The sequence below is a fragment of the Mustelus asterias genome, chromosome 2 (genome assembly GCF_964213995.1).
Source record: "Mustelus asterias chromosome 2, sMusAst1.hap1.1, whole genome shotgun sequence".
Classification (NCBI taxonomy): domain Eukaryota; kingdom Metazoa; phylum Chordata; class Chondrichthyes; order Carcharhiniformes; family Triakidae; genus Mustelus; species Mustelus asterias.
The window spans coordinates 139,051,596-139,063,932 of NC_135802.1; the positions used below are offsets into that span (position 1 = coordinate 139,051,596).

At 42.2% G+C, this 12,337-nt stretch overlaps 1 protein-coding gene across 2 annotated transcripts in view; it reads left to right on the forward strand.

Annotated features, from left to right (window-relative positions):
* anln (anillin, actin binding protein) overlaps positions 1-12,337 on the forward strand; it is an 84,462-nt gene that overhangs the window by 51,940 nt on the left and 20,185 nt on the right. For both annotated transcript variants that reach the window (XM_078228949.1, XM_078228939.1), the window contains exons 14-18: positions 268-456; positions 790-916; positions 2,330-2,378; positions 2,462-2,518; positions 8,854-8,889. In XM_078228949.1, the coding sequence (XP_078085075.1) occupies positions 268-456; positions 790-916; positions 2,330-2,378; positions 2,462-2,518; positions 8,854-8,889 (458 nt within the window). The remainder of the gene's footprint in view (positions 1-267; positions 457-789; positions 917-2,329; positions 2,379-2,461; positions 2,519-8,853; positions 8,890-12,337) is intronic.

Below are 12,337 nucleotides of genomic sequence, written 5' to 3' on the forward strand. Positions count from 1 at the left end.
TCTATGAACCTGGGTTTATATCTAAGTGAACCAGTGGATGATGCTTGAATACAAATTACCGGTATATTACAGTCATTTTCCCTAAGCCAAATTTTACATATTCCTTTGGGATGGATTATACCAAACTCAGTTCAAAATTCAGTCAGACTGGAATGCTGAATAAAAGAAGCATGACATTGGAATATAAAACACAACTGTACAGTTTAAAGAATAATATGCACATATTGATTCGTAGAACTCTGTCTTTTGTTTTATTTTTGCACTTAGGTGAAAAGCGGTTGGCACTTCTTACTGAACTGAACAAACTAAAGAATGATGGAGTGCCAGTCATCAAAAGAGGAGACCACATGGAGAAAGCAGCTAGCGAATTTGCTCCATCAAGGGGCTGTATTACACTTTCAGAAATCCGCCTTCCTTTAAAGGCTGACTTCATCTGCTCAGCAGCTCACAAAATGGGTAACTAAAGAGGGAAAAAAATATAATGTAAACTTAGAATTGAAAATATAGAGCCAGGAAAACTGACAAACTTTACTGAACCAGCTTATGAAGATGGTAATAGATAATTGCTTGTTTGTCCATGGCATTGATCCACATAGTAATGAGCTATAAATATGATAGATTGTAATTGCAGCTAGATTTGTAGTTTGATTTAAAAAGTCTGCTACTTGGGTTTAAAACTTGATACAGCAAATGTATGATGTTGAACATGGTCCTCTAAAACTGTTTTTATATGTAAAATGTCTTTATTTAATTACATATTTGGCTCATTGCATTATTGGTTTCTTACAGATGCTACCAGCTATTATTTCTTTATACTGATTAAAGCAGGAGCTTTAAATATGGTGGCCACACCTCTGGCCTCCACCCAAAATGAGCTTAGTGGAGATGCTATTAGCTTCCCCACAAAATTCACACTGTAAGTAATAAATGTGGTAACAATATCCATAAGTCCACTTTTAACTTTTTTGCAGCCTGACTCCAACTATTTTGCACATTGTGTTAGCAACCTATTTGCATTCAGGCAGTCTACCTAGAACAGCACGCATCTTTGATTAAAATTACCAATCCAAAATTAGACTTTTTTTGAGCAAAGGAACACTGTTAACTCCATTGTTCCATTTTATATTTTATTTGGTTAATTGTCAAACAATAGTACTCTTTTTTGTTTTCAGCCTGTAATCACATGTTCCAATCGTTTTGATGAAGAGATTAATTGTTAGTCCATACCAATAGGGATTTGGAAATCAGTGGAACAAATGTGTCATGGGTTTAAGCTCTGCTCCAGACTTTGAGCACGTTACCTGGGGCAGTGGTTCTCACAAATAGTCCATGGACGAGGGTTCTCCAGGTGATCTGCGGCTGGTCCAAAAAGTGAGTTACTAACACTCAACGCCATGGCTGAGGTCACACTAGAGACCGGGCCAGGACACTTGGCCCAAATTACACAACCAGACTGGACATCATGGCCGTCTTAAGTGCAAGTAACAAAAATGTAGTTTTTATTATCAAAATGTGTGTTGCTATTACAACAAACAATTGAAATTGGATTTTTCATGCTTGTGGACTGAAAGCAAAGAGGAGGGGCAGGACTTTTTGGATAATTGGGTTTCCTGTCCTGCCACCCAAAGAGCCAGTGGGGAACACATTGCCTGCCGATCACAGCAGCCCTGCAGCCATATTGGCTGAAGGTGGGACTTGCACCCCTCACGTGGGCGGAAGTCCCAATCTTATTGGATAGCAGGTCTGTCGCCCCACCATGGCACCCAATGTGGAAAAGTTGCCCTTGAGTATGGCATACTCCGCTTTCTGCCCAAGGCTCGAGCAGGGTGATCTTATGGACATACCCCTACCCCTGAACTACTCCTGCCAGTCTCAAAAGTGAGATTGGGCAAGAAGTGGCCCTTAGGTAGCCAATAATTTGTCACTTTGAGTGCCTAAATTGGGGAAGGGGTGGGCTGCTCCAGGCCTCACCTGTCCCATTGTAAAATTGCAGACAGGTCAGTGGTAGGCCCAGAGCATTTTACAGTCCCTTGCCCTAAGTCTGCAAGGCTGTTGAGGGGGGGAATTCTGCCTGAGGAACCGGCTGAATGTGAAACCCTGTGAAACTGAAGCTATAGCTCAGAATGAGCCATCACTTCATTGGTGCCTCATCAAAAGTAGCACCATTTAAGAACCACTGATTGAGGCTAACACTTCAGTACTCCTTCAGTACTTTACTGCAGTGCTATAGTTTTATCAATTGCATGTTTCTCCGTGTTTGCAAAAGTTGGACATGTACTTTGCCTCTTTGCTTAGCAAAATATGCTTAAATAGTTTTTTTTAATTTTAGGCAGGATGTCTCGAATGACTTTGAAATTGAAATAGAAGTTTATAGTTTAGTAAGTATGCAATAAAATTATTCCACTGGTATGACCTGTCTTTCGACGTGTTATCTCATTAATATTGTCATTCTTATTTTTAGGCACAAAATCGGGAGAACAGCACCACAGACAAAAAGAAGAAACCTAACAAGTCTAAGGTAAAGAGGAAGCTCTGCTTGAAATTGTGTTTCTTTGAATGATTTTATAATCCATCAGCAGCTGCCTGATGAGGAAGGGTTAAATATGAAGCTACTTGGTGTAACTAACTGAAAAAAAAATAGGTCAAACCACGATATTGAGACTTACCATAATGTAAAGGAACAAAATAACTTGAAAGGGTCAAGACTTTGGTTTGGTATATAATATGAGGGGATCATCTTTCCTTTTCCCAACATTCCAAGAAATTAATTCAACACTTAAAATAAGATTAAATGATTACCTTGTACAGATGTATTGTGAGAGCACAACATTTTGCAGTGAGGAAAAATTTAAGCTGTTGTTAAAACACTAATTAAAGGTTAATGCAGCAAAATCTACTGCGTACTTCTGCAGTAAAACACATTCTGATTTTCTAATATTGGCTTATTGCTCCTGGTATGTTTTCTTACAAAATGTTCTGTCAACAATTGAAATGTTCTTGAAACCAGATTGTCAGGTCTGAAACTTTACTAGTTGTTTTACATTTTTTATGTTTATTAAAAAGAGCCAGGTGGCTAAACATGTTCTCTTTTTATAGTTTCTTTGCAAAATGTCTGCACTTCATCTGGGAGTATTTCATTACTTTCGAGAACTGATTTGCTCTTTGGTATGATTCACATTTTCAGTACAACAATATTCATCATCCCTGCTCACACGTCAATAATAAAACCTCAACCCTGATGTTCCTTAATTTCTGACTGGCCTACATTTGAAAATGTTTTGCATTTTTTTCCAGACATGCATTTCATGTGGAGTAATGAAGGGGTGCAATTCCGATAGCACATAATTGATTAATTCTGCACAAGAGCTGTAACTGTATTTGATTTATTGCAAAGTGAATATTGCCTCCTTGTCTTTTTTAAATTGGCCTGTTTATAATTATGGGAGGTGAGAGCAAGCCAAAAGAAGTAATCAACCGTGTTTAGTATCAAACTGATTGGCCAAAGCTTCCTGATTTTTTTTCCCTTACTTCGCTTGAGTGCTCATAGCAGAGTTGTTTTACTTACCAATAGCATATCTTAGATTGATCTCAAAGTATTAAGATCAAAGTTGTGTAGTTGTGAATATTGCAAACTGGCTTTAGTGACCCTGCGATACATGTTGAACATGGGCAAGAAAGATCAGTGAACCTGATTGCCCTGTGTTGCAATATGAACAAGTGAGGGTGTTGGTTGAGAACATGGCTTGGATCAGCTGAGACTGATGCTCAAGGCAGTTTAAACAATTATTAACTAATGTTTTGTAAAAATCAATTTCAAATTGTCTTGCTTAAGCACTATGCACAAGGATGGTTGATTGCACATCTGCCTGGTTTTAATTGTACCATAGTAGGCTGTTGCTGATTAAAGGGAAATGTGTGGCTGTAATTTTGTAACACAGCACTATAAGTGGGAAGCCTCAGCACTGACAGCTCATTCATTTTTCAATTTATTTTTAACTGCCTCCCCAACTCCATAAATTTAAAAATTCCTCCCCCTGCCAACCCCATCCAGAACCTATCATTTTGTTACATGGCCCTTAGGATCTATCTGTGATCTTCTCTTGCTCGTTTAATTGCTGCCCTTTGATCCTATATCTGCATATCTAGTCAGCAATGTCCACATTTACAATTTAGACATCTGGATTTCACTTTGCCGCATTCTCTTTCGAGCCCTCCACTACCTCAGTCATCAGATTGCCGCCTTGGCATCCAGTCTTGGATGATCTGCAAATTTCCTCCAGTTAAAATAAGGAAGGATATACTTGCCATACAGGGCTGCATCAGAGGTTCACCAGACTAGTCCTGGGATTTCTTGAGGAGAGATTGAAGAAACTGGGTCTGTCTTCTCTACAGTTTCAAAGAATGAAAGGTGATCTCATTGAAACTTAAAAATACATGCAGGACTTGAAAGGCTAAATGTAGAAATCATAGAAAGAAATCATAGAAACCCTACAGTACTGAAAGAGGCCATTCGGCCCATCGAGTCTGCACCGACCACAATCCCACCCAGGCCCTACCCCCATATCCCTACATATTTTACTCTCTAATCTACGCATCCCAGGACACTAAGGGGCAATTTTAGCATGGCCAATCAACCTAACCCGCACATCTTTGGACTGTGGGAGGAAACTGGAGCACCCGGAGGAAACCCACGCTGACACAAGGAGAATGTGCAAACTCCACACAGACAGTGACCCAAGCCGGGAATTGAACCCAGGACCCTGGAGCTGTGAAGCAGCAGTGCTAACCAATGTGCTACCGTGCCGCCCACCACTGTGCTACCATGCCGCCAATGTAGATAGGGTGTTTCCCTTGGCTGCTGAGTCTAGAACCAAGGAACACAGTCTCAGAATAAGGGGCAAAGCATTTAAGACTGAGGTGACAAATTTCTTCAGAGGTTGGTGAATGTTTGGAATTCTCTACCCTAGAGGGCTGTGGAAGCTCAATCAAGAAAGAAATCAACAGATTTCTGGATACTAATGATGCCAAGGGATACGGGGATAGTGTTGGAAAGTGGTGTTGAGGTAGATGCTCAGCAATGATCTAATTGAATGGTGGAGCAGGCTTGTTGGGCCGAATGGCCTGCTCTTCGTCCTGTGTCCCTGGATACAGTCCCTGGAAGACTAAAGATATCATTTCAGCCTCTGCTATTGGTTCCCTTGTTCCCTTGCTGTTGATTCCCCTATCCAGTTATTATTTTGAGCTCAACTAGACTCCAACTTTGACCCCAAATCGAGTTTCTGACTTCATATCCTTTCCATCACAAAATAGCCTATTTTCCCTTCTGTAACATCACCTGCCACTGTTCCTATCTCAAGCCATTTGATGTTCAAATCCTTCTATGTGCCTGTGTTACCTCCAGTCAGTCTACCATCCTTCCAAAAACTTTAAATCATCTGAACTTTTGTTGACCATATCCTACTCTGCACCTGGTTTTGCTCATTCACTGCCCCTGTGCTCAAAGATCTACATTGACTCCTGGTCTTCCAATTGCTCATATTTCTCATTTTCATAATTTTTCTTAAATTGTTGATTGACACCCCACCCCACCCCCCCCCACCCCAAACACATACCACCATCTCTCTCATCTTCACATCTGTGACAACCACCACTTTTCTCTTGATACTAATCTTTTATGCATTTTCTTGTTCTTTTCCTTTGTCTTTCTCTCTCCCTCACTACCTTTAAGATTTGTCTTAAAAACCATGTTGAAATGTAACATTCTGAATGTTATGGTAGAAGATCCTCCAGAGCCAAGTATATTCAGGACCATGGGGGCGGGGGGGGGGGGCGGGGGGGGGGGGGGGGGGGGGAGAGAGAGAGAGAGAGAGAGAGAGAGAGATAACTGCAAATAACCACCTGGTTGAAGTACCAGGTTGCTATTGGCCTTCTGGAGCTATGCTCTATCGTTTACGTTTGCTTTCAGTGGGATTTGGGGAGATCTATATTTTGAATGAATCAACTTTCTTTTAAAATCAAAGATGCAGTGTAGCTAAAACATATTAGAACTAACAACAGTTAACTTCTGCAATTAACATGTCTCTTTTACCATTAGTTCTTTTGATGTTTGCTCTTCAAAAAAGTTATTTGGAGAAGAAATGGGCCAAATGCGGGCAATGGGGACTAGCTTAGTGGTTTTAACAAAAAAGAGCGGCATGGACAAGTTGGGCCGAAGGGCCCGTTTCCATGCTGTTAAACCTCTATGACTCTAAGATGGAGTAGTGAGCGACCAGGACTGGGAGGGAAAGTCCAAGAGGAAGGAACAGAGCTGGGTAAGAATAGGATAGTAGGAGGAAAAGCTCATGAGAGAATGAAGCATTGTGTATGCATGAATGGAATAACCGGAGGAATAAATTCAGAGGAAAAGCAGATGGAGGAATAAATTGAGAGGAAAGCCACTGGCTGAGAATAGATATACCTGAGCTATTTGGAAGCAGAGTTCAAGGTCAAGTCAGATGTCAGCCATTCAGTTACACTGAAAGTTTTAGTAAGCAACTTTGTTGGAGGCCATGATTGACTTGAAAAGTAAGAGATATTTGAGTATTTCTTACTATCTCTACTATCATATTAATGCTAACATTTATAAACACCAATATACTTTGAACTCGTTCATCCAGCTTTAACCAACCTTTGTCTTTTTTAAAAATTCACTTATGGAATGTGAACATTGCTGGCAGGGCCAACATGTTGTCTATCCCTAATTGCCCTCGAAGGTGGTGGTGAGTCGCTGCCTTGAACCATGGCTGTGCATTCTACATTTCTGACTCAGCAAAAGTTAAGGAACATTATTATAGTTTGAAGGCTAGATAGTGTGCAGCTTGTAAGGAAACTTATAGGCGATGGAATTCTAATGCGTCTGTTGCACTTGTCCTTTCAGGTGGTAGAGGTTGTTGCTTTGGAAGGAGGTTTGGTGAATTGCTGCAATTCATCTTGTAGCTGGTATACACTATAGCCACTGTGTGCCTATGGTGAAAGGAGTGGATGTTTAAAGTGGGGGAGGGTGTTGATTAAGCTAGCTGCTTTGACTCCAATCGTGTTGAGCTTTTGCATTCATCCAGGCAAGTGTAGAGTACTCCCCTGATGTATGCTGTGTCAATGTTGGTCAGGCTTCGAGGAGTCAGGAGGCTAGATACTCGCACTGAATTTCCAGCCTCCGACCTGTGCTTGTAGCCCCATTATTGATATGGCTGGTCCAGTTAAGTTTTTGATCAATTCTCTTGTTGGCAATGATCATTGCCTGGCATTGCCTGGGTACTTATCAGCCCAACCCTGGCTGTTGTCAGGTCTTGATGTATGCGGACAAATCATGGCAGTAGTAAAGACAAAGCTGGCATTGGCACACAGGTCAAAATAGATGGCAAAATTGCTAACATGGCATTGAGAAATTAATACTTACGCTGGCCTGTAAATATGCAGCATTAAATGCGATTAAAATCAAGAAAACAATGCAGATGCTGAAAATACTCAGGGTCTGATTATCTGTGGAGAGAGAAACAGTTAATTTTTAAGTCAATGATCTTTCATCAGACCTGGAAGAAATCTGTGGTATGATGGGATTGAGGAGGTGGCAATAAGACAAGGTGGTCTCCTCTCCTCTAAAGTTCCAGGTCATGCTTGCTGACTGAACAGAAATGTTCCAACCTGTGTACTCAACACTTCTGTTCAGTCGGCAAGCATGACCTGGAACTTTTAGTTTGTCATTTGAATTCACTGCTCTGATCTCTCTAGCTTCTGCCTTCTACCCTATTCCAGTGAAGCTCAATATAAGCTCAAGGAACAGCACCTCATCTTTTGCTTAAGCAACTTGCATATCCCAGCATTGAGTTCAGTGATTTCAGGTCATAACCTTCTCCGTCAGTGTTTGTTTTCCTTTGTGTTTTTGCTTTTGAACGGCAACTGTTGCTGATTATTCCGCTTTCCCATGTACAGCGCTACTAGGTCCATCTTTTTGTTTCTTTATGTAAACTCTTTGGCTTTCAACCATATCACAGACCTTCATTTTTGTTCTTGTCCCACTCCCAACCTGTCTCTGCCACTGTACCTGCTTAAAACCTGTAAAATTTCTAACTTTTTTCTGGTTCTGATAATAGGTCATTGACCTAAAGCATTATCTCCTGTTTCTCTCTTTTCCACAGTGCTCCATACCTGCAAGTCTTTTCTGCATTTTCTATTTTTTAAAACCATGATTAACTGGATTAACCATTTTTAGTTGAGATTAATCACAATTTCTTTTCAGATCAAGAATAAATAAATGCTGATGTAACAGAAGGAAATAGGACTTTGGCCACTCAGCTAGGTAGTGGTTGTCCTTTTTGGCTGTAAGGTCATAAGTGAGGAAAGGCAATTGGAAATTGCAACTGGCACTGCTGAAAATCTTGCTTGTAGTGAAACTTGCATTGTAAAAGAAAATGTTTATAATAAAAAGCAGAGCTGAATTGAACACAGCTGCTATAACTGATATGGTATGTCGTCTTATAGTTCAAACATTTTTGTTCTGTGTGCATGACCAGAAGGCAGTTCCATAAACGGATTAGTCTCCCATGAAAAGGGAAACCTGCACTTCTGTATGGATTTCTACACCCAGGTTTTGTTTAACCTCTAATTGTGGGATATTGCTCACTCGAAGAAGGTCTATTACTTCCTTCTGCCGCTTTTGAAAGACGGAATATAACATTTTAACAACTTTTGAACTAATAACCAATTTCCATATTGTTGCACATCTTGGGTGATATTCTGGTTGCATGCAGATACCAGAAGGGTAATTTTAACACTAATTGCCTGCTTCAAAAACTAAAAGATTATCTTTATTTTTAGGCCATTACTCCAAAGAGGCTGTTGACTTCAATCACAGTAAGTTATATTACCACACAATATCGAATACTGCATTTAAATAGTTTGCTACTGATAGTGTGCATTAGTTAAGAATTTTATGCCTTCCAGTAAGACTGTGATCATCTCGTGTAAGAAAGTAGTGAATGGAATAATTTTATCACTGAATTTACATCTTTGGCATATTAGGCATTGAATATTTTGTTTCTCAGCACCATAGCCATGCTGCAATCATGGAAAGTAGATCCTATCACATCCTAGCGAATTGATACATCTTCCTGCATTTAGACAATTAGTTAGTGATTTGCATAAGATATACAGCACAGAAACAGGCCATCCAAGCTTATGTTTATGTTCTACCTGAGCCTCCTCCATCTTTCTTCTTCAAAATTCATCAACATGTTCCCTGTTCCCTTCTTCCTCATATACTTATCTGGTCTCCCCTTAGGGCATCTATTCTATTCGCTTCAACCACCATGTGGTAACAAGTACCATATTCTGACCACGCTTTGGGTAGACCAGCTGGAGTGCAAGGGGTCACAGGCAGAGGGAAATTTAAGCAGGTGCACAGGCTTCATGTGTCCTGAGGTGGCTCCTGGAGTGTTTGGTTGACACTCATCCTTCCTTAGGTGCTCTTGTAGGAGATGGTGCACCTAGAGGGAGGTCAAAGTGCCTCGCCTCTATGTCACCTATAACCTGATAGTGGTCATGGTGTGCAGGACCGAGCAAATCTAGCAGGACCTGCTGGATCAAGGTCTCCATGGTGGCCACTAATTTTCCCATGGTGACTTCGAAGCATTCGTATGCTGGAGCAACAATATCAGACTGAATGTGAATGGACTCTTCCATCTTTCGCTTTAATCTGCTGAGTGGCTGTCGAATCTCTGCCTGATGTTCCTCCACTTGTCGTTGCATTCCCAGCATTGAGTTGCCAGCCGCTTTCAGAAGGCCATCGTCTGACTGAGTGGCTGCCTGGTCTCCATCAGCCCTCCGAGTGCCAGAGATCTGAACTGTCCCTGCCTCTGACTGTTGTGAGGGGCATGCAAGTGTGGTGTTCTCCAGGAAGTGAACCTAGGCCTAATCTAGAGTTGTGCCTCATCGAGCTGGGTTTCTAGGCACTGGTGGAGAGTGCGGGTGAGCACTGTAACTGTTCTTCGAGCTTCTTCGGATTTGTTAGGGGGGTGCTCAGACTGCTGCTTGGCTGCCTTGTGGGCCTCAAAGTGTTGGTGCCTAGAGAATAGAGTTTTAGTTGATGAGAAATATAAGAATACATGTGGCTCACTGTAATTGTCAAGATTTAGAATAGAATAGAATCCTTACAGTGCAGGAAGAGGCCATTTGCCCATCGAGTCTGCACTAATTCTCCGGAAGAGCATCGGACCTAGGCTCTCCCCTCTGTCCTCCTCCCGTAACCCCATGCATTTAACATGGCCAATCCACCCAACCTGCACACCTCTGGAATAGAATGGAATCCCTACAGTGCAGAAGGATGCCATTCGGCCCATCGAGTCTGTACCGACCACAATCCTTCCCATGCCCTATTCCCGTAACCCCACGTATTTACCCTGCTAATCCCCCAACACTAAGGCTCAATTTAGCATGGTACTGTGGGAAGAAACCAGAGGACCGACCGGAAGGAACCCATGTGCGAACTCTACACAGACAGTCACCCAAGGCTGGAATCGAACCTGGGTCCTTGGCGCTGTGAGGTAACAGTGCTAACCACTGTGCCTCCCTGCGATGATGAGGTGATGGAACTGTGATCCATATTAGGTTGCTGGGAGTGGCCAATCTCCTCTTCCCCAAATGAGTGATCTCTCTCCACCAGAGCTGGCTCTGCTGCAGTCTCAGTGATGTCTGCCATTCCTCTTCAGGTCTATGCTCTTTCTATGTGTTCCAATTTCGCCTGTATGAAGTAGAAGGAAAGCTCTGTGATGAGAAGAGATGAAGCAGAGGTTGAGTAAGATGCATGGACCCTGTGTGTGGTGAGTCCTGTCCAGAAGGGCCAGAGGATGGAGTGTGAGCAACATGATAGGTGGGATGATGGTGATGTGAAAGTCTCCGTCAGAGAGTATTGATATGTCCTCTGCTAATGGTTGTGTGAGATCCGTGAAGAGAGCAGCCATTTGAGTGCAAGATGCCATGATGAGAGTTTGCTATTGGAAGGAGCTGAAAGATGACTTATCGTGGCGGAGCGAATGAGATAATTTGACCTCTCCCTGCACTGGTTGTTGCTTAGAGCACAGTTACCAGCCACACTGACCTGTTCTGCCTTGGCCTCCCAGGCCAGAGACATAAGGTTGGTGCACTTGGATCTATCCCTGGGATTCGGGACATGCCTATGCGCTTGTAGTACTCTGATCAAAACCTCGAAGGCCTAGTAGGTAAAGCAGGGTCCTTGTTCTTCTGGTTGCCAGACATCTGTGAAGAGTGGTGGCTCTAGAGTGTGAGATGTATATGTTGGACAGGTATTTAAGTATGGCACCCGGACCTTCAAACCCACCAGCTGACGGGACAATTCAGTTTCTGACAGGCCAGCTGTTTTGGACCGATACTTGCCTGTGCGTAATTAATGAGCATCAAAGTGCTGAATCGGGCATGAGTTCCCACCCTTCCGGCCAGCGAGGTGGACTGCCAAAACCACCCATCACCGTACTTAATCTTATTATTTTCTAAGTAATGTACACTTTCCTAATTTTTCTACCCAAAATGTAGTATCTCTCATTTCTAATCAGTAAATGAATTTCAACATTGATATTGTTAATATCAGTTGTAATTTGTTGCAGTGTTCTTTATTGAGTATCTTCTCCCTCCCAAATTTGGTGTCATCTGCCAATTTAGCAATTTTGTTTCTGGTTCCACAGTTTAAATTAAAATATAATTTGTGAAGAACAGTGGTTCCAGCAATGATCCTTGTGGAACACTGCTTTCCAACTACAACTCTGGATAACTACCCTTTATCCCTACTTCCTGCTTTCTGTCATGAAACTATCTAGTAAGCATTCAGCAACTTGCCCTTGACTCCGCATTATTTGACCTTATCCATTAGTCTATTATTATTAGGTCTTCCTAAAAATCTAGATAAATTAATCCAGGTAAATAACTGTCCTTACGGCGGCACGGTAGCACAGTAGTTAGCACTGCTGCTTCACAGCTCCAGGGACCCGGGTTCGATTCCCGGCTTGGGTCACTGTCTGTGTGGAGTTTGCACATTCTCCCCGTGTCTGTGTGGGTTTCCTCTGGGTGCTCCGGTTTCCTCCCACAGTCCAAAGATGTGTGGGTTAGGTTGATTGGCTATGCTAAAATTGCCCCTTAGTGTCCTGGGATGCGTAGGTTAGAGGGATTAGTGGGTAAATATGTAGGGATATGGGGGTAGGGTCTGGGTGGGATTGTGGTCGATGCAGACTCGATGGGCCGAATGGCCTCTTTCTGTGCTGTAGGGTTTCTAAGATTATCTCTTCAACATTCA